General features: G+C 54.9%; 1 protein-coding gene across 5 annotated transcripts in view; it reads right to left on the bottom strand.

Annotated features, from left to right (window-relative positions):
• Positions 1-1868: 1868 nt before the first annotated feature.
• Positions 1869-25072, bottom strand: part of EXTL3 (exostosin like glycosyltransferase 3) — a 131560-nt gene continuing 108356 nt past the window's right edge. For all 5 annotated transcript variants that reach the window (XM_048079417.2, XM_048079415.2, XM_048079414.2 and 2 more), the window contains 4 exons: positions 9375-9502; positions 6397-6541; positions 5899-6027; positions 1869-5204 (listed from right to left, as the gene is read on the bottom strand). In XM_048079417.2, coding sequence (XP_047935374.2) covers positions 4995-5204; positions 5899-6027; positions 6397-6541; positions 9375-9502 — 612 coding nt within the window. In that variant the 3' untranslated portion in view covers positions 1869-4994. The remainder of the gene's footprint in view (positions 5205-5898; positions 6028-6396; positions 6542-9374; positions 9503-25072) is intronic.

Below are 25072 nucleotides of genomic sequence, written 5' to 3' on the forward strand. Positions count from 1 at the left end.
ACGGGGGCTGCATGGGCAGAAGCAATGCCCCAGGTTCCTGCTCCCAGCCCAACCACAGTGAAATCCACCTCAGTGTGCCTCTGATTTTTGTTGCCATCATCGTGTTGGCAGCCAAGCAGGTGTGGGGGCAGAGCTTAAACCCAGCGACACGAGAGAGCCGGGCCCCTGCTGAGAAGCGCCTGTGAGAAGAGCGTCCCAGAGGCGGTAGGAACTGGGTTTACACCTCACTCGTGGCTTTTCTTTAATTCTTAAAGGGAAAAAGCAAAACCAAAACGTTGGGTGTCTGCCACAGCACTGCTCCAGGACATGCCCCTCAGGGGGCAGGGCCAGCCTCCAGGAAGGCACTTACAAAATGGGTGGCACTTGCTCTGGGGTGGATTTTGTTTGATTATTTTTGTGTGTGTTTTTTTCCTTCTAGATTAAATTACTTAGTGGCTTAAAAACGCTCGGTGACAATTATCCTTCCCTTGCAGGCACAACACAGAGCGCTGTGCAGGGCCTTCATTAATTGCCTGCCTAATAACTGCTCGTTTCCCTCTGACTGCTCTTAATATTTACCAGCCCGAGCCTACAAATCACAGAGCCCGTCCATCGTCAGCGCAGTCACCGGCGGCTGCGGGTGCTGTGCTGCAGCGCTGACTGCCTGTTCCCCTTCCCCAGCCCCCTCTTTATCGCTTTGAAGCCATTTGGCCGCTCTGTGGGGTAAAACCCTGCTTTGCCCAGGGGGTTTAGGGCAAGCCCAGGGCCCCCAGGTGCTGTATGGCACCGTAGTTCCACTGCCCGAGTCCCGTTGTGATGGGGCTGAAAGCAGGAGCCGGGGCACGAGGTGCTGGGCCCTGAGGTGCTGGGCCCCTCTCTGCCCTGCGCGGCCGCCCTTTGCCTGTCAGCCCGCTAACAACACCAAGAAAATACTGCCTCTAAAACCCGATTTTTCTTCCCAAAGCCTTCCACGGGCCATCGCTGGCAGCGAGCTGGGGGCATAAATCCTGCACATCGCTTAGCGCAGGCCCAGCGATGCTCTCTGAAAAACGTCAGGGCTGTAGGGATTTATTTATGGCATCGCCACAGCAGCGGCACCCACCTCTCACACACCCTAATCCCGCACCCCAATCCCACACCCCACACAGCCACGGGCCCTTCGGTTTACGGCTTTTGTTCTCCACGGCACAGCACTGCTGGGATATGCAGGTCTGTGGGTGGAGAGGCAGGGGGTGAGCATCCTTCAGCTGGGCTCCTGCAGGAGCTGCCTGCTTTTAGGGCATTGCCGGGCAGAGCAGAAGCACGGGAACAACTTCTGTTATTTTTAATAATCAAGGAACACATCAGATGGAGTGGGAAATGGAGGGCACATTTCGTTGGTGCTGAGCCAGCTTGCAGCCAGGTCGGTGCCTATCGAGTTCCCATGCCCCCGCTGTTAGCACCATCCCTGCCCGCCAGTGGTGTTTTGGGGCGGAATCCCGGGAATTTGGGCACCTGGGGCAGAGCACCCACCTCCTCCCTTCTGGGACCAGAAATTTGGGGTTCCCTGAAACCTCTCCCGGAAATAAAACCCAGCGCAACGCTCCCAGCGGAGGCGAGCCTTTACCCAAGGCAGTAGGGACATAAAGAGCGCATTTCCCATGGGGCAGGCAGCACGGAGGCGAATGGGCAACTGCAGAGGAAGGCAGCTGCTGGGGAGGAAAGGGGAAAAAAAAATGAAAGCAACAGCAAGGAAATCCTCCAGCTGCGTTCCTCCCCTCTGCTCCTCCCCATTTTGCAGCTGGTTGGGATGGCCATGGCAAAGGCTCCTGCCCCGCGGGGCTCAGCGCGCTGTGGTGTGCCCCGTCCCGCTCCCAGCCCCCAGCAAACAGGCACAGGGACGCGCTCCATCAAGTTAAACTCTCCATTTATTGGATCCTTTTACAAAAACCTCAACATATGAATATTGTGCTCGTGTTGAAGGAGTGTTTCCGGTCTGTGGTTTTCTTTTTTTTTTTTTTTTTTGTCTTTAAACCTGGTGCTCACGGAGCAGGGCGCAGGGGAGGGCAGGGCTGGGCGGCGAGACGGGCTCGGTGGCACCGCGGGCGATGTTATTTACAGCGAACGTGGGAAGGCCCCCGCTCCGCACCCCGCAGCCGAGCCCCGGTCCCAGATGAAGCAGCAGAAATATTGGGGAAAGGCCTCGGGAAAGGAGCCGCCACCGAGGGACCTTCCTGCCACTGAGGGGTGACGAACCGCACGCCCTACCCTGAGCTTCGGAGTTACCCGGGGTCCCCAAAAACCAGGGGAGCGAAGGGCGATGGGGACGGTGGCAGGGCTGGGCTCCCGAAATGACTCTGTGCTCCCTGCCGATGGAAGGAACCCTGTGGGATGGCTCAGGAGCAGAAAGTCGTGGTGTGAACCAAGGACCTGTACTCCAGAAGGGTTCCCGTGTCTATTTAGGCAGATCTGGGACAGCTCCAAAGTGGCAGCAGACTGGGGCAGCCCCAGCCCTGCGGGTGGGGAAGGGGATGTGGCATTATTTTCCTTACCCTCATCCCTCCCACCCACCTGTCCCCACGCAGCGCCCATCTACCCCTCGGCCCCAAACCCTTCCCTTCGGGGGTGGGGGCTCAGCAAGGGGGAAACCCTCTCACGACCCGGCACGCAGCCTCTCCCGGCCGCGCCGCGCTCCGCACAACCGCAGTGCTCCACATTTACCAGGGATCTTCCAAAAAAAAATAATAATAATAAACACCACCCAAGAGCTGGGTGAGATGGGCAAGAGCTGAGCGTGCCGAGCCCCCGACGGCAACACGAAGCCGCCACGGCCGCAATTCCCAGCGCCACCGCACCAGGACAGCAACATTTCCCCTAAGGTTCCTGGCAATGAGGCGCAGGGAAGCGTCTCTCTCTCTCTCTCTCTCTATTTATATAAAGTGCAATCCACAGCTGCCTCCACCCGTGGCTGGCATCAGCAACCCGTGCTGCGCACAAGTGAGCGAAGCGCTGCTAACGAACCGCCGGTTAACGAGAGGGGAGCGAGCGCCGGCAGCAGAGGAGCTTCGTGCTCCTCAGGGACCGCGGCGAGGGCTGCTGGGGCTGGTGCAGCTCTCCCCTCCGAGCAGGGGCAGAAGGCGTGACCCCCCCCCCAGGTGTTTTGGGGCCTCGCTGAGCCCCCAGTTGTGTTCGTACAGACACTGCGAAGCTTCACGTGGTCTGTTCGAAGCGCCCGATGTTAAAACAAGAAGGGAGTGGGAAGGAAAACTCGACGGACACAAAGAGAGGAGACACCTCGGTCCTCGTCACTGCGGTCTGCTGGTGAAGGCAGGAGCCCCTCCATCCTTCCCAAGGGTCAGTGCCGTACCCCTCTGGCAGGGTGGGCACGACAAGCTGGCTGAAACGGGGCTGGAGAGGTCACAGCACCCCAAAACGTGGTGAAGGCTACACGAGGGGGGGGCAGGCCCGAGGAACGAGTGCAGGAGCCGCCAACGGAGCGGCCCTGGTCCTGCTTTGGGACACACAGAGACACAGACGGGTGACAACATCCCCCTGCTGCATGGACACGGGGCCAGGAGAGCCGGGGACACGGAGGTTTCACCTCCCCGTGTGCCCAGCAAGAGCTTCCTCAGGCTGCCCTTGACCACGGGGAGGGAGCGGGGCCGAGCACAGAGCTCGGGGACCAGGCTGTAAAGGCCTGGGGGAGAAACCAGCTCCAAGCATGGAGCCATGAACGCGGTCCCAGTGATGTTTCTTGGTTCACTCAAAGGGGAAAAAAAAAGCCTTTGTGGGGTTAATGAAGCCTTTGTGGGGTTAACGAAGCCTTTGTGGGGTTAATGAAGCCTTTGTGGGGTTACCCTTCGAACACAGCCCAAGGAGGATGACGTTTTAAGGCAGTTACGCTGAGGCCCACGGGCAGACCCGCCGGGGGCACTGCTGCGGGACGGGGATCGATGCGGAGCAGGGACTCCGGCCTGCCCCGAGCTCCAGCAAACCCAGGCTGGGCCGGCGCTTCGCTTCGGTGCTGCCCGTGAGGGTGGCCGATCCCAAGAGAGGGCCCCAAAAGGGCCCCCGATACCCCGCTGCTACCCCCGAAAGGCCAGAGCAGGCTCGAAGCCTCTCCGCAGCTGCCCTTGGTGCTGGAGCTGATGTAGAGACCCACAGCCTGCTCCAACACACGAGCCTGGGAGCGTCCCCAACCTCAAGCCCCGTCTTTGAGGTCTGGCAGTACCCGCGGTGGGAAAGGACACCGAGAATGAGAGCTCAGCAGCTGAACGCCCCCGTGGCTGCGGCGCGGGGCCCGGTGTGGTGCTGGGAGCCGGGTCAGGACCCTCCGGGACCAACCTCGTCCTTGCTCGCCCCTCGTGGAGCTGCGGGAGGCTCAGCATGGCGAGCAGGGCGCTCATCGGCGGGTGACACCTGGAAGTCCTCAGCAGTGGCCACGGGGCGAGACGAGCCTGGTGTGCAGGAGGGGAGGAGAGAGGGAGAAAGGTACGGGGACAGCATCGCCGGAGCTGCCTCGACGTGGGGAGAAACCTCCGCAGTCAAACACCTCCGACCAGGCCTTGCCACGGCGCCCCCCCGAGAGCGCAGACAGGTCCAGAGGGGGTGGGAAGGGGGGGAGGGAAGAAAAAAAAAAAAAAAAAAGCCTCACGCGGCAAATCTAAAACACTTTCATTTTAAATAACAATAATTATAATTAAAAAGAATGGTCGCCCTTGGCTAGCGCGGGGGCGGATCCACTAGCCAACGCGCCATTCCTCAGTGTACGATCCTAGGGAGCGTCCTCGCGGGAGCCGCGAGATCCTGCGCCCCGCCGCCTGGTCTTGTCGCCGTGGGGAGAGCAGGACGGGGGGGGGAAATGTGCCTGTCCCAACCCAGGACGTCCCTCTTCCTCCGCAGGAGGGAGGCCGGAGTCAACAGCAGAAGGCTTTTTGCCCTCGGAGCCCCGCTGAGAAGCCGCCCTCCGCCCTCACCCGCCTCGGGACGAAGTTCGGCGAGCCGAGGGGCGCCTGGCCGCCTGCTGCCCGCTGCTTTTAGATGAATTTGAAGCATTTTGTCTTGTCGTGGGGCAGGCGGGTCTTGAAGAGGACCGAGTCCACGCGGAACTGGGTGTAGAGCAGCGGCATGTACCCGTACACCTTCACGAAGAAGTTGATGCACTTGTGCCGCTCGTGGAAGTGGGAGTCGTCGTGCGAGAGCGCCTGGGGGCAGCCGGGGCAGCGGAAAGTCCAGCGGGAGGTCACCTGCAAGAGAGGGACAGGGATGGTCGCTGCAGCTGTATTCAAAATCAGCAATTTGGGGCGCACCTTGCTTTAGGGACCCAGAGCAAGATCTCTTGAGGGGGCTCTGGTTTTCTGGGGGTGCTGAGGGGTCACCCGCAGACAGCCGGGCTGCCCCTCGGGCTGGGGAAAAGCCCACCCGTCATATTTACGGCCAAGGCCCGTCTCCGAGGCAGCTGGCCTGTGACGGTGAGACACGCAGAGCCGTAAAGAGCAGTTTGCCAGCAGCGCTAAAGAGAGGAATGGTACACACCCGAAATTCATGCCCAAAATTGTGGTGGTCATTTGTTGGCACGGGGCAGGGGGAGCCCGGCTGGGGTTTCGTACCAACGGCCTTCCCCGCACACACGAGCATAAATGTCTCTGCAAAGCTACGCAAGATCAGCCAGGAAATCTTTTCTAAGTGTGCTGTATGCTAAGGGAGGAAGGAAATCTGTCTTTCAGGACAGGAAATCTGTCTTTCAGTTTGGCCAGGGCAGTGTGTGCTCCTGCGCCAGCGAGAGGACGGGCGCTGGGTTCCCCCCCCCCGGAGCCTCCAAACTGCTCGACTGCAGCCTCGGCACGCTGCTGCGCTCCTAAGACACGAAGCAGATCGCCGTCGTCGTTTTTTCTGGAAACGAGGAAAAAAAAAAAACAAACCACAGTACAAACTCCCTACCTTGATGGGAGGCTTTCTCGTGAGGTGAGAGACGAGGAAGTTCATGGCGATGTCCTCGCAGTTGATGTACTCGTCCACCATGTCGCGGATGGCTTGCGGCATCACGTAGGAGTACAGGTAGGCGTAGTACTGCAAGGGGAAGAAGGGGCAGCGTTGCTCGAGGGGGCCCCGAGCAGCACGCGCTGCCTCGGCCCCCTCAGACCTCGCTCTCTTTGCTACCGCGCAGTCAGCACGTCGCCAGCAGCTGGGGGATCCCCTTCCCGCTTGACAGGACAGCCCAGGACTGTAGGAAAAGAGCCCGTTGTCTTCCCAAGGTCGGTTTGCCCTCTGTCTCCCCTCCCATAGGGAGAAGCGCGTGTCCCGGAGCCATTTTCTGCCCCGCTCCCTTCCAACAAACAGATCAGAGCTTCTTCTTAACAAACAGATCCCAAACACGCAAGCTCTGGTTGCTCTAGGAAGGCGAGGAAGGCTCCAGGAGGAGCGGCCACGCCATCTCACCTTATGGAAGAAGGCAGCACCAGTGAGCACCATGGAGAGCTCACACGAGTAGTTGGAGTTGTAGAGCCAGGACTGATGGGGGATGTCCCACGCGTGGTAGCGCCCCGGGAAGCCAACGATGCGGTCCCTCGCCTCTCTCCAGACCCTGCAAACACAAAGAGCTTGGATGAGGCACCTGGAGATCGGCGCGGCTCTGCCCGAAAACCTCCACGTGAAGCCAGGCACGACCGCGCCCCCGACGCCAAGGGACCTGCTCCCACGGAGGTGTTGCAAGTGAGGGAAATAATTGCATATAAAAAAAAAAAGGGGGGGGGGGTTGCTGGTCCAAAGAACGGCCAAGATACACCGTAGTTTGGACGAAAAGAATAAACACCATTAAAATGTGCAATTGCTTTGCTTTAAAGCCATGGGCTCTGAGTGCGGAGCAACGCTGCGTGCCACAAAGCTGGGTTTCTCATGTTGGTCCTCTTCCAGGTGGACGTTCCGGTCGCTTATTTGCAGGGGAAGAAAGAACTAGTGACTCATGCACACGGGGTTTTCTAACTCATCGAAGTTGTTCTGCATGTTTAAAGGAAAGCTGACGAAAAAAGCCCGACGGCCTCAAGTTAGTCTCTGAGTTACAGAGAGCACGGAAAACTGTGAGCTCAGGTGAAAGGGCAGGGAAAGAGGTGGGGAAAGCCAGCGAGATGGGAAACTTTGGTTGCCACGATTGTGGGTGCCATCACCAGCACTGCTTCGGCTTCCTCCTACAGAAAGTCCTGATAAGGGTAATCCAGCCTCTGCCCCTAAACTCCCCGGGACTTCCCCCAGAGCTCCATTTCCTCCTCCACAAGGCAAAGGTAACACGAAGCTCTTTTCAGGAAGGCTGCAGAGATGCTAAAGAGCCCGGTGTCTTCAGAGGGAAGCCACCAAACCCTGCTAAATCTTCGTCCTTCACCCCGAAACGCCGCTGGCCCCCGGGGAATTAAACCGCGAGGCTCGCGTGTGAGAGCGTGGGCTCGTTCAATATTCTGCTCTCAGCTGCAGCTCGCTCTCCTCAAGTGCGATCCTCCAGGAGAGCTGTGATGCTGTCAGGAATCATTAAGACAAACGTCAGTGCCCGGTGTCTAACCTGGGAAACGAACCCAGCCTCCACGTGCGGGGCTGCCCCGGCTTCCTCGGGAGCTTCTGAGCCGAGCTCACGTGTCGGCGCCCAAGCTCGGAGACTCCAGACTACAAGAAACAAGTCCCAGGTGGGAGCCCGGTGGACCTGGGAGGGTTTTCCCTTCGTCACAGGCACAGAACAAGGCAGAAAGTGGCCTTTTTCTGTTTTCCTAGGGCGGAGGAGAGCTGCCACAGCTCCTTCGCCTGCTGAGAGCTTCAGAAGCGACGGCTGCAGGGTGACGGCAGGCTGCTGGGGAGATGAAGTTTCCAAGGGCCCTGGGCGTTCATTACGCTTCCTAACGCAGCAAGGAGCAAAGATAGGGTTGTTGTTACGGCCTCGAGTCCAATTAATGAAGCTCCGATATAAGCTGGTAATGAAAAGGGAGTAATTAACAGCGCCAGCAGCAGCCCTGGCACCGTCCTCCCAGCAAGCGCTCGCTGGCTGAGCTTTCTCTCAGTGTTTTGGAAAGCTGGAGCAGAAACTGCTCGCCCCTCCTCGCTTCTCCCACGTCCTGCTTCCACACGAACGTGACGCTTTCGTGACAAAAAGCTGGGTTTCTCCGGAGAAGGGTTTTGGCCGTGCTGCTCGGAGGGGGTTTGCTCCCTCCAGCTCACTGCCGCGCGGCACACGGAGCAGGACGAGGCTCGTGGCCCCAGGAATCGCAGCCCAAAGCGAAGTGCAGACAAAACGCAGGTGTTGTGGGCAGGGCTCAGCCGCCGAGGCACCGTCCCTTCCCCGGCTAAGGACACAGGGAGGCTTTGTGGGGTCGAGGTGTCTGTGAGCAAGGCTTGGGGTGAGAGGAATACAGGGCACTTGGAAAGCAGCTTTCACTGGAGGCTCTCTAATCAATAAAGCCTCCACTTGACGAGCGAAGGTGAACGGAGACCGAAGAGGGGGAAGAAAACATCCAGGCTCAGCTGAAGAGCCCGTAACGGGGCCTGGGGGGGGAAGCCAGGAGTCCTGCCGCCTACTCCCCTCTGCTGGAATCGCTTTACACCTCATTTCTCAGCTCTCGGAGAGAGCCTCTTGGCTTTCCAGGCATTTTGTGCCTTTTCATCTTCCCGGCTCCCGCCCCCAGCCAGCTGCCAGGAGCTCTGGGATTAGCGATCCCCCCACGCCCGGCCCGGCGGGCTGAGGAGCCAAAACGAGCGGCAGCGCTCCTTCCTCGAGCCGTGCTCGCTCCCCAGCACCTCTTTTATAGCCAGCGGGAGCCTACGGACTGCTTTCTGCCCCCCCTGGACTTGTAATCAGGGAGCTTTTGGCCAGGGAAAAATTAAGGGAAGACGTAGGTGCTGGAGCAGAAGGAGGTGGGAACGGGAGCAACCTCTTCTGTGCAATGTTTCTCTTTTTCATCCTCTAGAGAGAAAAATGCTGAAATAACTGCCACATCCCAGCGTCGCACTGAGCAAACAGGACGCTTTGCCCAAGCAACCAAGTCCTGCAGGGGCCGTGACCATCCTGGCCTGGCCAACGTGAAGGATGGAGCGCAGAAGCCTCTTGGATTTGTTTTCCAGTTTTCTTCCTACCCACGCTGGAAAGCCACGGACCCTCAGGAACATTACGGGAAGGTTATCAGAATTGCAAAAGCCAGAGAGTGAAGGTTAGGAAGTGCGAGAATGAGGGTTGCCTGGACAACCTGGAATCGGCCCGCCTGCAGTCATTAAACAATTCATTAGCACACGTTTCTCCTCCAAGAACTTGAGCTGGAAAGCCCCCGGAAAGGCTGTGCTAGCCCTCGGCCAGGCCCTCGTTTTAACCACGGGGCCACGAGCAGCGCCTGGATGCAGAAAACAGCAGCGTGGGGCCGAAGGCTATGCCCTCGGAGGCCACTCACCGGAACCCGAACATGATCTCGTCGTGGCGAAGGTGAGCGTCGTCATCGATGGACAGGATGGCCTCCGTCTCGATCTCATCCCACGGCAGGAAGCGGTTGTTTAGGCTGTTCTTCTCCGTGCGCACGACCTACGGGACAAACACTGGCGTCACGGTGTGCAAACGGAGAAGGTCTCACCTGCCCCGGCAGACCTACGGGCAACGCCGCTCCGTCCCGCCAGCCGTTTCTCTGGCTCTCCTCTTGGTGTGACAATAAAGTCCGGCCTGGTGAAAAGAAGGCGGCGTCACGGCCGTAAAACGCCATTAAATGAGATTACGTTTGATCACATAAAAAAGCCCACGCCGCAGCCATGAACAGGGGAAAATATTTGTATCGGGTACCCACGTGACAGCTGGTGCGATTAAACTCCCGCTTTACGCCCGTGTTAGTGCTTTCATCTGTCAATAGAAACAACTGGGGGCAAAAAACGGAACGTTCGATGAGAAGGCATTAAAATATTTCACTGGAGATCCATCAAAAACACGAAGGATTTACTGCAGGGAGGGGAACGAATGGCGCAGCTCTAAGCGGCGGTGGATCAGGGCAGAGCCGCGCCGGCAGCGCTCCCAGCCCAGGAGGGCTGCGGCGTGAGCAGTGCCCGCAGGGGAAGGCAAAGTGGAGACAACACCAGAGCAGGAATTTCTCCCCCCTCTCCCTCTCCGTCGCTTGCCAGACTGGAAGGGCTCTTTGGCAAACCGATGTGGTGCCAGGAGCCACGTTTTGGGATGAAGCTGCCGCTGAGCCTTCACAGAACCACAGAATCATTAGGGTTGGAAAAGCCCTCCAAGATCACCTGGTCCAACCACCCCCCTACCACCAATGTCACCACTAACCCATGTCCCCAAGCACCACGTCCAACCTCTCCTTGAACACCCCCAGGGACGGTGACGCCACCACCTCCCTGGGCAACCCGTCCCAGTGCCTGACTGCTCTTTCTGAGCAGAAATGTCTCCTCATTTCCAACCTGAACCTCCCCTGGCCCCTGCTGCTTGAAGGGCCACCAGGAGCATTGGGATCCTTGCTCCAAGGCGGGCAGGGCTGAGGCAGAGAAAAGGACTGGATGACCTTACGTACAAAGCAAACCCCTGCGGGTGCTCATCTACGGGGCAGCCAGCCAGACCTTGGAGGGGACAGTGAGCACTTCCAGAGGGACAGGACACATACAGGGCCCCTCCAGTAACGGCGGCCCCTATTCAGACCTGCTCAGCACTCCCTCCAGCTTGGTGACACCATAAAATGGGTCTCAGGCCCTCGTGGGTGTCACGCAGCGCTGAAAGAGGCACCAAAAGAGGCACTGTTCCTGAAGTCTTGTGGCCACGACCAGTTTCTGAACGTCTGCTTCGCCTCCTGTTGCTGAGCTTGCCCTCTAGTAAGGCTGCAGAGTTATTAAAAGCAGCGCTGATACATAATTTATCCTCCTGCTTAGGAGCACACAGCACGCCGTGCCTCTGCTGGTACGGTGGCATTTCCTCCCCGAGGCTGATCTCATTGAAGTCCGGGGGTGTCTGACTCGTGAGGATTAGCAGAAGTTGGACCCAGGCCATCGGAAATGGATTTAATGCTTTCCAGGCAAGGTCCCGCCTGCAGCTCCCATGGGACCAGCTGAAGACGCACGGATAGAGGACAAAAGAGCAAGAACTGGGGCCGAGCAGCAGGAAACACTTTCTGCCCCATCAGCACGCTGAGAAATGGGCACGGTTTTACATTTAGCAGACTTCTATTTGCTGTGGGTCCTCAATCCAGCTTCTCGGGAAAGATTCAGGTTGAACATTTGCAAAATGTCAAATTATTTCCACTCCATGAAGCTTCAAGAGGGCAGCACAGAGGGTGGAGAGATCGGTGCGTTGGCACGAAACTCTTCCCTAAAGAGAAGGATGCTACAGAGGAGTCAGATGCCTCTGAGCCTCGATAAGCACATTCATCACATGAGCACAAGCGAAAGTTAGAAGCAACTTAAAGCTACTGCCTTTGATGCCTTGTTTTCAAAGGAACTGTCCCAATTTACAGCGCTTTTAGGATGCGGCTAATTGGCATCAGCCATCTAGTCAGTGGCTTCTGTAAATCCCCGCGCTTGCCCCTGGGCAATTGCACCAGGAAAGCAAAGTGGGATGTGCAGGCAGCGATTCGAGAAGGGACCAAACCTTCCTCCTGTCTCTGCCCTCCTGGGACGGCTCAGCACGGTGCTTTTTCCCCCGGCAGGACCGGGTTTTGGTCTCGAACACACACACTGCATCCCGAGCTGGGGAAACAAGGGCATGGCGTTATTAGATGAGAAATATAACTCTTGAGAAAGAGAAAAGTGAACCTTCGGGAAGGTTTTCTTCTTTAATACAAGCGGCTAATCTTGTAAAAACAGGTTGGGGGGAAGGGGAGGAGTATTCGAATCGGGGACTTGAAACATTCCTATCTCTTCGAAGGTTTTTCTGTTTCAATAGGCCTCGGAAAACACCAGATTTCTCAGGCATGAAATGGACTTTACGGGCACAAATGCACTCAGAAACTTATTAGGCTAGGTGAAAAAGGAAGGGTTATTACACCAGCCAAGTTTAAAGAAGTCCGTTCCAGAAGTTTTGGGATTTACGGACCAGGGGAGGCGGCCTGCTCACCCTGTGGGACCCCCTCAGGCGGCGGAGCAGGGCCTTGAAGCATGGCTTTTCTCTGGAAGATTCTCAGCCTGAGGTGCCATAAAGCTGCTGTGAAACACCAGCTCGACAACGTTACTGGGAGATCAAACTTCACGGCACTGGTTGATCTCCAAATGCTTTCTGAAGAACCAGCAGCGGACGGCTGGTGGGGTCGGTGGGGGTAAGCCAAGTCACCGACGGTAGCCTCCTGAATGCTCCCGCTCACAGGAGCCCCTTCTCAGACCTGACCTGTGGCCACCTAAGGTGTCTCTGACAGAAAGGAATCCCCGTTGAAGACATCAGGAGTGGGGGAATCCGTCTTTCCTCTGAGTGTCCCTCAGGATGTCCAACCTCAAAGGCCAACCACTCGCTCCTCCGAGGGATCCGCCGCCATCAGCTCCCTCAGCAGGCCTCTTCCACACAGGACCGGGCGGTGCCATAACCAAACCCTCTCGGTTCGTGTCCAAGCAGACCGAGCTCTCCATCTCTCACCCGGGGCCGTTTCTCCTGCCCTTCCCTCACGTTAATGACGGCTTTTTAGCATATTGCTCAGGGGCTGTGAGCCAAGAGCTCTGTGAGCACCCACCAAAGTTCCCTCAGCAAGTGTGAGGCGTGTGCTGAAATGCTGAGCTCCGGCAGGCAGCCACTCACCAGTGACCTTCACCCAGCGAGATTCTAGCACTGGGGAGCTCAAAAAATCCCAAGAGCTAAAAGAAAGGCACACAAATTCACCAAAAAGCCACCCTCCCCTGCAGGGAACGGGGAGGCTCCAACCACAGAGCACGGCACCACTGCTAGGACCTGCACGCAAACCCCAGCCCCTCCAGCCTCAAACCTGTCCCAGGTTTTGTACTTCTGGTTGCCTTTATCTTGGTTATTTTTGGCTTTTCCTTGGCAATTTTGCTTCAACACCTTTGCCACCAGTGATATCACCAAGTGTGGTGCTGTACAAAGTCGCTGCCGTGGCTGCCAGCTCCAAATCATGAAACCCCTCCAGCAGTTGACACACTTAGGAAGCTTGTCTTAAAACTGCAAGACATAAAGTGCTTCTCAGCACCATACACACCACATTAGAAACTTCTGCTCCTTTCAGCAACCTGAGTTGATTTCATTCCACAAGTTTCTTTTGACTGAAGGAGCACAAAACCCCAAAATTTAACCCAAACCTGTTTAATACATCCATTTGCTCCTGGCATTGTTCATGGCCATGTTGGCCAAAAAGATCTTAGAAGTGTTAGACAGAGCTAAAACAAAGCATGAATTTATCGTCTGCCCAGCAAGAATGCTCCAACCAGTACCAATATTTTCTATTTATACAGAATATTTATACATAAATACAAAAATTCAGCAAAATCAGTTTCTTCCAGCAATCTCTAGTGAGGCTTCATGCCTAAGCTTTAAATTAAGCGTCACATATAATTTGATGGCGAAAACATGAAGAATGTCTGTGCCCTTGGAGAAATTCTGACAGCTCAGCTTAGTGAGCCAGATTGATTTGTGGGCAAAGAGCAAAGTCTGCAAGAAAGCGGGAAGCTCATTGCTCATGTCAGGTCTTCATCAGGAAAAAACCCAAAGGGCACCCTTAGGAGAGCCGCGTAATTTGGGGAGACAAAGAACGAGTTCTCGGGAAAAGGATCCACTTCCACCGCTCCCAAAGACATGGGGAAAAAGGAAGAAGCAGAGAGCTGCTGCCAGCACAGTCCTCTAGGGCCGACGCAGATTTACAGCCCTGTCAATCCTCTTCTTGGCACCGGCTCTTGAAGTTTTCAGTAAGATCCAGAGAAGCAAGGCACCGGCCGCGCAGGGAACACGCTCGAGGGCTGTGTCCTCTTGCCTTGCTGCCATCCCAGGGACTGAACCCACGGACGAACCCTTCTAAAAAATGCACTTTATCCCGATGGCAGCATCTGGGGGCAAAGATCCCAACCGAGGACACACCGTTCCACTTCGCATGGATGAGCCAGAGGGATCTGCAAGGTCAGAACCTCAGCACTCCAGCAGAAGAGGAACAAGTGGCACCGGGAATCCTTTCGCCCTTACCTGAAACTGTTCTGTATCAGGCCACTCATTTTCAACTCAGAGGTTGGACAAAATCCGGATAATCCCCCGATGAAGCAACACGCCCAGCTCAGCCCTTAAGACCTGCAGGCTACCAGACACAACAGCACGCGAATGCTGGGCTGGCAGGTTATTTACAAGGCAGAAAGGGGTTTCCTTCTCAAGGGGGTCGCGTGCGCGTGCGGATTCACATACACATGAGCAGGATAAATGGTAATCCCCTGCTTTTTAACCTGGTCTGGCTCGTCCCAGGAGCAGCAGCATCTTCACAGCTTTTTTGGGAGCGCAGCTGTCAGGACAGGTTTGTACTGACCAGCCAGAACTTATGAGGGATGTTGGAGAGGGATTCGGCATGCTGTAAGTATCGCTGTCTGTCACAGGAACTTTGGCATCAGGGGAGACTCCGTGCGGAAGCCACACACCTCAAGTTCGCCCTCATAAAGGTGACTTTGATCCCAGTTTCTCTCGAGCTCCCGGTCATCTTCCCCCATGCAACATGACAGGTGAGAGCTGCCTGCTCGGCGAGCTGCCAAGCCTTCCGTGAAGAAGCCAATGAAGACACCAGCATTGCCACAGACACCACCACAAATCCCCTGCAGCACTGAAAGCCTCCTGAAAGCACACCACCAAGAGCCCCTGGGCTCTGTCCTGCCCACGCAGAGCCATCTCCTCCTGCCAAGCCCAGCTCCCACCACGAGAAACCCCCCCCAAGCTCTGCAGAGGACAGAAATTCATCCAAATTCAGCAGACCCCAGCCCTGAGGACATCACTCCGGCACGGCACAGGACCTCAGGGCAACCTGGGGGAGAAACTGCAGCCCTCTGCTTTGAAACAGGCGTAAACGCGGTGTAAAAGCACCTTCCAGACACATCAAACACCGTAGGATCGGTGTTTGGTAAAGAACTGGATGCTCTTTTGGTTGTGTTTATGATACCTGATGTTTAACCAACTTCGGGGCACAGAAGCGAAATCAGAAAGGTCTCCAAGGTATCTGTCAGGACGCCGACCTTCCGCTGTCATCCCAGGCAGGGCTAGGATCCTAGGATGCTGGGATCCCGAAGATGCCAGCGAAGAGGCTTTTTGGAAATCCTCTTCGAGGGATGTTTGTTCAGAAGCCGTCCGCCTCCTCTACCCGATGAGATGCTCCTGCTTTTTCCAGCGGCTCCCTCCGGCAATTCTTCACCCTTTTTTTTTTTTCCCCTTCCCCTTTTAATCTTCGCTTGTAAAGATGGATTTCAAAGTTACCGTTATCCCCTCTCCCGTGGGTTAATTATCCTGCTGCTCAATCCCCGGCGCTTTCTTCCTCGCCTTGAACCAGTCGCAGCCCCCTCGCCTTTATGCCCCGAACCAGCCCAGCCAGGCTCCAGGCTTCCGTGCTTTGCCACCTCTAATTCGGAGGCGTTTTCAAGGTTTGGATGAAAAGATCTCACGGACTATTTTAAAACTCATCTCCAGAGGTATGAGAGAGTTTCACTGGAGGGGAATTTAGCTGCAAAGCTACCCGAAGGCTGCGTGCAGTGCACGTAAAGCGGCAAAACAGATGCGTTTTTAAAACAGGCATAATTAAATGATGCAACATAAAACCAAACGTAAATTATCCCCCCCGTGAGAACAAAACCACACAGGAAGGTACTAGTAGAAATCCCTTTTTAAAAGCGATACGGCGCCCATGGACATCACCTGTGCCAACGCTTGGGCTCTCTTTGAACCACGCGAGTGGTATCCGTGGGCTGCTCATCTCCGAGCTGAGAAAACAGCTTGCGACACAAATAAAGCTGATTATTTATTCGTTTTCGTACGGGTGCAGCTGTCACTTGGTTCGGAGGAAGCTAAGGGAGAGGCGTACTTATTTTAACATTAAAGAGATCTAGAGCCTCGCTTATTTTTATTCTCCCTGCGTGTCCCTGGTAGTGGCTGCGCAATTAAAGATGCGCGTTGAATTGGTGGCCCGCCTAGATTTATTTACAGTTATTTGCAATTATTTGGCTCCGAAGAACATCCTCGGGACAACGCACTGTCGCTTGCGGCCGGGGTTTTAAATACCTCATAGGCGTTCTCCCCTGCTTATTATTTTTTTGCAATTAAACGGGCACTATCCGAAGGCATGGAAGTGAAGTGTTTCTTTATCAGTGCTCTTCCGAGCCAGGCAGACGTCACAAACCTGCTTCCACCTGGCAAATCCCCTCTTGGTATTCAAGGCAGGAAATCCAGGTGAATTTATTCTGCTTAGGAGCAGCCCCGGAGATCACAGAACATGCTGGGGAGAGCGGGGGCAGCAGCAGGAGCATCTGCAGCAAGCGAGCGCCCTGATTTAGCAAATTAGGGGCACACAAATGCAACTCGTTGTCTTCGGTAAGACGTAAAGGCAAACAAGTAAATACCTATCTGCTATCCCAGCTCTCTGCCAGGTGCCTGCTGCCATTTAAAAGTGGCGGTGTTTAACTGGATTGCAAAATTAGCATCTTACCAGGTGCTGACCGCTGCTGTGAGGGTTTGTGCCTCCCCTGCTGCCCGCAGCTCCTGCAGGAACCCCTTGGAGGAGGCCATGCGTGCCCTGTATCCAGCGTCCTGCGGGGAGGACAGCGATCCTACCACCTGGATTGTGCCAGTGACGGTGCCAAAACGCTCGTGCTAACAGAAATGGATTCTTAGAAAATTCTCTGCTTTCTTCCAGCCTTTGCTTTACCCTTTCAGTCCTCAAGCTGTTGCTTCTGGCAGCCTGTCTCACCCTGAATTTCGCCCTCTCTGCCCCTTCTGGCTCTCCGAACACCCCCTGGCAGCTCTAGCAATCATCTGAGGCTGCTGGATGAAGCACCTTTCCCTTCCAGAGCCGGGGACGGTGACAGATCGCAGTGTGGAAAGCACCGGCAGGTTCCAAGCCAACGCGGCTGCGCTGAACGCACCGGGGCTGCCTACCCAGCCCTCGTCCTGCAGGGACTGGTCAACGTTCGCTAACGATGCGAAGATCTTTGGATAGAAATAAACTGGAGGACTTTCGGAGGTCAGTCCTGTATAATGGGAATGTTGCCCTTCCAGGCTCTGGAACACGTCTGGACCCAAGGCTGAGACCTAAGAGGTCGTCGCCTTACGCTGCTGCGGGAGGAGCGCAGCTCTGTGTTGTTTCATACAGAAGAAAACAGCAGGTTTGTGCCAGCCTCCCTGTTCCCCCTGATACATTTTATTTGCACTACAAAACCCAGCCCAAGGAGAAGCTTCCTCCTGCTATTACTTTCCCAAATCATAGCGGGAGCTATCCAAAACCAGAAGCTTTCCAAAACCAGGCTGGTTAGATAAGAGCAGCTCGGGAACTGATGTGCACACCGCCAGTGAGCCTGGGAGCAGAACCATGCCTCTGCTTCAGTTTTAAGCCCAGTTTGATGCCTAGGAGTTAGCAGTCTGGTTCTGCCAGCACGGGAGCTGCAGATCTGTGCAGCATCCTGCCCAGGCCACACGGGCAGAGCATGAAGGCGCACCGGACTGAGGAATCACTGCTCTGAACCAGCTTTCAACTCCCAGGTCTGTTCTGGGTATCGTAGGGATCCCCGGAGCACGCGGCGCAGAGATGCACAAGGCAGGTGCGATACCAGCAGCCAGGACTCCGCACGCCAGGCTGGCTCATTCGTTTGCAAAGCAAATCGCAAAATTCCCAGCAGCAGAGCTGGAACAGCCAGGAACGAGCCCACGGCCAGGACCACACTGTTCCTGCCCTTGAACCAAGCACAGAAGCACTGCGAAATGCAGCCTGTACGGACAAAGGAGAGAAACCCAACCAGCTCACAAAGGAAGCGACTGGGAAAGCCTGACCTGATTCTGGTAAAAATATTCAGTGCTCCTGCCTCGCCTTCCCAGCCACGCTACGGGGATGGAGCACTCAGCACGGATGTGTCGGGAGCTGTTCGGGGCCAGGTAAAACCTCAGTACCAACCTCGGTCTTCCTTGGAGGAGCCATACTGGAGCTAAAGGAAGATGCGCACACTATAAAGCCTTGTCCTTACTAAAGCAAACAAGCAAAACCCCAGAACTTCAGAAGTGTTGAAGTCCAGATCTCTCTCAGCCCTTCACTCTTGAGAAAACCCTGCTGGCGAACTCATGCGCTCCTAAATTCATTGGAAAAGACACGTTGCTGGTCCCTGGGACTGCGCCGAGAAGTCTGGCGGCAAAGGGACTGAGAGCTCAGGGATGGATCTGAGAGAGGCTGTCACATCTCATCTGCGAGACGGAGAATGTGTAAAAAAAACAGCACAGCAGTTTAGGAGCACCCCTGAGGTACGCTCTTCTTGCCAAGCCATCAGCTGCTGCGCAGTAGCGGGTCACCAGCAATAAAGGGAAGAAAACGCACAAACGTCCACTTGGAAGACAGAGAAACACACAGTGGAGAGTGAGAGCGTCTCCAGCGGAAAAGGAAAGTGCTGGCAACCCAAGGGATACCGTCCCAGGGGATTACTGGGAATATCTTTTTTCCCGTCCACTAAGAGGCAGAGCTTATCCTTCCACACGTTGCTCTCTGGCTGATAGCCTGGCTGCTTTAATTAACAGAGCCTTCCGTCGGTGCAAATCCTCAGCGTTGCTGCACGATTACTTCTTCTGCGGGCTCCCTCTCTTTCTGCGAGGCGTCTGTCAAGCAGGATTTCCACGACGGCTGCGAAACAGAACACCCGGCAAAGCAGGTGCAATTATTTTAAAATCGGTTAAATTCGGCGTGTCTCAGCAGCTTGAACACGTTGCGTTAAACGATGCTCGAGGACGTTCAGCACCGAGAAGCTGCTGTGTCCCATCCTAGATGCTCTCGTGCAGACGTTCACGTCTGGGGGCAGGAGGTACCAAAACGAACGTTATTTCTCCATTCGTGGAGGGAGGAGCTGGGGGCAGACTATTCACAACTCACAGAGCAGCTGTTGAAAAAGCTGGAAGAAAATCTGGTGTATAAGCAAAACCCCGATGCCGTCAGCTCTGCGGGCAGGTCATTTTTTGAGGAGAAGAGGACAGAGGATAAATGGTTACGGCGCTGAGAGCAGTGAGCGTGAAGAGCACTCAGACCTGCACACCCAACTTTTGGCTTCTAGGTTCGCTCCAGACTAAAAGTTTTCCAAGGACGTCAGAATTAGAGAGTTGAGATCTCACTGGGGAAGTTCTGATGGGTCTGGTCTGGCTGAAGCGACGACAGCTTTGTGCCTGCAAGTCTGTCCTCAACCCCATTACCTAGCGATGAGAGCTCTCGTCTGTAACGTTAGAAGAAAAGAACTAGCAAATCCATGCCACGGTTCTGCAATCAGCATTTTATCTCTCATTTCTCTCTAGGATGAGCACAGCTTATGCAGAAAAGCAATTTCCATCAGCTCGAATATCAGAGAACGGGCGGGATATTGCCCTGAATGTGGTCAAATAAAGGGGAAAGGCAGTTTGGGAAGATCTTCCCTTCGCTCACAGGTTCACCTGCTCCAGGTCCCAGGACTTCCAGGCAGAGCCAGGGCAACGTCCCGTTCTTCAGAGCTCCGCTCGCTCTCAGACTCTTAATTCGGGGTGATCTGTTTAAGCTTCTCCTGCTAATCAATTAAAACGTAAAATAAAATCAAGGGGGAACAAATGCTTTCAGCGAATGGCTCAGAAATAGATGGTTGGGATGAGGAGGGACTACCAAAAGCACCCCCCGCAGCATGGGCTGGGAATTAAGGACCGCCACGTGCTAGCAATTACAAAGCTCACATCGATTAGGCATAATTAAAAACAATTCCTTTTCCAAAATCTTTCCACCTGTTTCCACCAGCCTGGACTCCGGGCGGTCGGGGAGATCGGTCCCTTCGCACTGAAGCTGCAAACGTCACCTCCCTGCCCAGGATGCTTTAAAAATTCAATGTCGAGCACAAAACCCATTTACTTTTCCTACACGGACCTTAGAAAAAAAATCAGACTTCAATTCAGATAAGCGTCCAGACACCCAAAGACTTTGCTGAACTATTTGGATCTGAAAAATGTTATCTGGGAGGCCCGAGAATGACTTCACCAGATTTCCCATCTTTTTGCTGCTAATAAATCTGGGAATAGGCAAAAATAGCTTTCTACAGCGTTTCTGCGAGACGTACAATGTCATGCTTTAGTGGGCAGGCGTCATTTTCTGCTCGCCGTGCCTCGGTTTCTCTCCAGCTTATTTCCAGCATGCCCCTGCGTGCCGCTCACGGTCTTTGTCCCACATTTAACAGCTCTGGAAGAGGGGAATCCGGAGTTTATTTCAAGAGAAGTGAGGAAGCATCATCCGTCAGACGGAAGGGAGAGATTCCTTGTGGGGAAAGGGGTAAAAACGTCCAGGAGATGAACAACTTTGCGGCTGCTGTGCCACCGCCAGCTCGGGAGTAAGTTATCATCTACCTGAGAGCTGCAAGGTCGCTGCTGATCGATCCCAATGGGTTTGGGGAGGCATCTCCGAGCTACGCCGGACACGAAGGAAAAAGCGGAGTGACAAAAACCTCTCTCTTGCTCCTCATTTCTTTCTCTGCCCTTGTATCCAGGCGTTACCTTCCTCTTTATAACCTTGATATCCTAATGCCCCGTGAGGTCCCTCCTCTTCCAGCAAACACCACAGATTTTCCTTTGCCCCGGCTATCTAATACCCAAATTCATGACCTCAGCGACTGCAGCTCGCTGCTTCTCTCCTGAGCCTCGGGTCCCATCCATTTCTTGCGATACAGCCCCAAATTAAAGCTGCTTCGGGTGACGACTGCCCTCCCTTCCCAACTACAGCAGCCTGTACGGATGCAAAAGCAGATGAGAGCAAAAAATTGGGAACGTTGGAAGCACGGGAAGAAAGGAAATGCAGGTACCTGGGCTCTGGGGCTTTATCAGAACAAGGCGACAGCTTGCAGGGAAGTGAAGTCAACATGCAGTGCCATACAAACTAAGTGAGAGTTGCACTAGCGGTCCCAAAAAAAGGCAGAGAAGGTGAAAAGGGAAGAAAAAAAAATGCCTACACACTCAGTTCTGCCCCCGACTTGTTCCCCAGCACGGAATAATTTGCTGCTGAAACAGCAGCAGCGTACTGCAAGGGTGTGGGAGTTAATATTCAGCGTGCAAAGCCCCGAGAAGTCGGGCTGCTTGTTACGTTATTGGCGGACGTTCACGCCTCGCCGCACCTTGGCTTAGGCCCCGCAGGGACAAGCATCTGGATTTCAGCAGCACGGGTAAACCGAGCAGCAAGCGCACTTAAAAAAATATTCAGAGAGGCAGCAAGCTCCGAGGGGTGGGAGAAGTAAGGCAGCTCGCGGCAGCACGCGGGGCTCCGCAGGCAGCAGGTGGTGCTACGAACCCGGCAGCAGCACAGGAATATTCGGCAGCGTCGTCCTGCCTCTGGAAACTGCTCTCATGGAGAAATTTTTTAACTCGTCTACCTTTGGTACGCTGCCGCTGAAGGTGGTGCGCTGGCTGGGTCCCGTCAAACCCACGGGGTTTTATTCCCCTCCGATGCACGCTCCCGCTGGTCCTGGCTCAGGACCGCGCACACCACTCCAGTTTACTCGAGTTATTGGTGTCCACGAGCTGCTGGTGCCCGAGCTGAGTTTGTCAGGTTGGCTCTGCTCTTCCCAAAAAACCAAGCACGAAGTCGCAGGACAAACGCAGACGCTGACGCTGCAGATGTGGCACGCTACAGCTGCGCAGTACAGGGCTCTGCTCCTCATCCTCCGAGCTAGAAACATCACCTGGGAGCTCCCCGTGCTCCTGCCGTGGACATCCCAGGGCAAATTTGAGGATTTCTGGCAGCAAATCGAAGGCATCAGGCTTTCAGCAGCGGGCTCGGCACAGGACAGCTGTACAGACGCTGCTCAGACAGAAGGGAAAGTCCTGACGGCATTTCCCCCCAGGCTGCTCCCGATCACCCAGTGCCATTTCAAGGGGCAGGTCTGCACATTTCAGCGGCAGTGCTGCCGGATTCGAAATTTTCCAAAGATTATTCCTTTTCAAGGAAGCAGCTAAATTGAACAAGCTTCCTCGGCCGGCCACCGAGCCAGCAGAAAAGGACACGACGCCACTGGAACCGGCTGCGGAGATCAAAGCTAGCTACTTACCCCCTAACAAAGCTGAAGGAAAGGATTAGTCACTGCCGAAAGCCACAGGAGCTGGCATTGGCAGTGAACCCAGGCAAATTGCTCATAAATGCCTACGAGCACACACAACCCCGGAGGAAGAGGAGAAAGCAAACTGCCGCAGGGCTTTTCCAGCCGCGGCTCGTCGCCGAAGGAGCCGTGCGCCACGGAGAAGAAAGAAGAGTCAGAAGTTTGGGTTATTAATTCTGAGAACACGAGCACAGGCTATGAAAATACTGGTTTGGGATGAGTATGATGTAGCCTGTGGATCCACGGGTCTGCCCATCCTACGGGATCGGAGGCTGTGCTCCAGGCACGACGCCAGCACCCTCTGCAAAACCCCGGAGCTCCCCAAACTGAACCAAAAACCAGGCAGGCATTCCTGGGGCAGGGGGAAAGCTGCCACGCGGGCTCGAAACAACACAACCGGATGATCCTGATCCAAAAACCCCTCCTAAAAACACCCCCCCACACACTCCAGGTCGGTACAAAAACCTCAGTTACCAGCTCACGAGGACGAATTTTGCTTGTCTTGTTCCCAACAGGCTCCATGCTCAGAAGAAGCGGATGGTTGGAGGTGTTTGCACGCAGGTCACCGATGGCCCCAAACTTTCAGGTGTCACCACCTCTCCCAGCCAACACCCGATGGATGAGACCGTCAGCATTGAGTTGTGAGCGAAAAAAAGACCAGCCGCAAGAAATAAAGGCCAAGGTTGCCTGGAAATTGCTGTGCAAGGCTGACACACCACTGCAAGTGGAGCCATGAAGTGTCTGTCCCCACGGAGCCGTCCGTCTTCCACGAACCAGTTTCAGGAGTTGCTTGGACCCGTGGCCTTTGGGAAGCAGGGATGTGTGCGGCTGGCGCTGCGGTGCAAAGCCCTGAAAGCCAAGGTTCCTCTCTCTTTGGCTGGCAAAACTTTAACTTACAAACGAGCTGCTTTCTCATTAACTAAGGACAGAACGTGAAAAAATGATAAAAATGCATCTTTGCCCCGTTTGAGAGACAGACAGACCCGAAGATGCTGGAGTCAAGGGCCAATGGGGCCAAGTTTTTTTATTTTTAATTTTTTTACTTGAGATTTTAACCAAATTTAGGGCCCTCCTGAGCTCAGTCCTCCCATTCCCGGTCTCCAGGGCACGACCAACAGGCCGAGAAATGTGGGGAGGAAAAAGCATGCGCGGAGGAGGGAAGGGGAGGATGCTGAGCTCCGTTTGCTTTCCTGGCTCAGGCTGCAGTCCTGGGGGGCTTTAAGTAAGTTTCTGCAAGGCAAATGGATAATTTAATTGCTGCATTAGAGGATCTGCGGCTGTTTTGAGTGCAAGCTGCTCCAGAGTTTAATCAGCTCGCTGGCTGGGGCTTTGTGCTTTCTCTGCCGAGCTGAGGGCATACGCAGCGCCGGCAGCCTTCTGAAATACATCTTAAGTGGGTCTGGCTGTCCAAACACTTTGTTTTCAGGATTAAAACCAGACTAGAAAGAAGAGAAATGACTCCTGTTCCCCTTTCCCCAGTCCGTGCCCTGCTCAGAGCCACACGAAGGCAGTGAGCCAGCTGCGGAGGAGCAGAAACCACGCACCTTGGTCATTCAGCATCGGGCTGGGCACACTGCTACGCCAAAACTGGGATGAGGAGCACAAGCAAGTGCCCCGCAGCCACCAGAAACCAGCAGCACACCGGCGCCTGAGCGCAGGGAAAAGCGCAGCGGGATCTGAATCGTCTTGGGTGCATCTTATTACCATTTGTGTGGGCTGCCTGTGTGGTTTCCTCGGTGTTTTGCCTTGTTTGTTTCCCTTTGCTTTTATTCGTGCGGATGAAAACGCTGCCAGGGAACGGCAAAGCGAAGAGCGAGGTTCTCCTGTCGTCACCTGGATGTTATTTAGAAATCCTCAGCACGGAGAGGCTGAGCGGGGAAGTCTCCGTCCCAGGACCGAGCCAGGTCTCCTTACCGACTCAGTCTTCATTCCGCTGCTGGAAATCCTTCCAAGGTTAATGCAGGAGCCGCAGCCAGTTACCCCTTATCACTCAAACCCTGGTGCAGTCTTTCTGCCTGTTCAGAGCAGAGATTTAATCCCAATCCCTTCTCCCTTTTACCCCCCAGGAGCACAGAAACAGCAGGAGCACTCCCTAGCGAGGTGCACGCAGGAGAGCTCCCACCCTGCCCGAACAGAGCCCACCTGCTGGCACCAAAAGCAGGCACTGGGTGGCCCGGGCAGGCTTGAACTCCTTGAGGATATTTCGGCTTTGGCAGATGTCGCGGCCATCTCGAGGGACAACCGATTGCTGAGGTTCAAAAGCCAGCTCAGAAGGTAAGGGACGGCCGAGACGTCGCTGACGGCATGGCTGCGGTGACGCTCTCCAGGCTCTTCTGTTTGCCAGGTTCACCCGGTGAAGCGCTACAGATGCAAACACTTGCGGGAAGGAAGCTTTCAGGCTTGCACAAACACGAATACTCGTTTGGAACCTTGTTTTTTTTATCTCCTTAATGTGAGATGGGAACAATCTGCACAGCACAAAGGCACTTCAAACTCGAGGGCAATCCATCTACATCTGTTCTAAGGGAAACCTTGAGCGACTACACACAGCTTTACAGCACATTGTATCTGCACCTAGCTCAGCACAGGACCAGAATATGTTATCGTAGACACTCTGTGCAGCTAAGGAACCTTGCTGGTTTATCTACTAAACGCTGCCATCGCAAGAAATCTATACCGAAATAAAATAATTTTAAAAATCAAATATATTCTGTAGCCCTGTTTATCTCATTATCCACAAAAGAGTCAAAGAGCCAACGCAGCTTCAAGCTTTGCTCTTGCCAGCCCACCAGGGAAAAGAAACCACATAACGTGATTCTTAAATCTGAAACCACGTAACAGGATTTGAAAACTGAGTTCCAAGGAACTGTGGCAG

The sequence above is a fragment of the Anser cygnoides genome, chromosome 3 (assembly GCF_040182565.1).
Source record: "Anser cygnoides isolate HZ-2024a breed goose chromosome 3, Taihu_goose_T2T_genome, whole genome shotgun sequence".
NCBI lineage: Eukaryota > Metazoa > Chordata > Aves > Anseriformes > Anatidae > Anser > Anser cygnoides.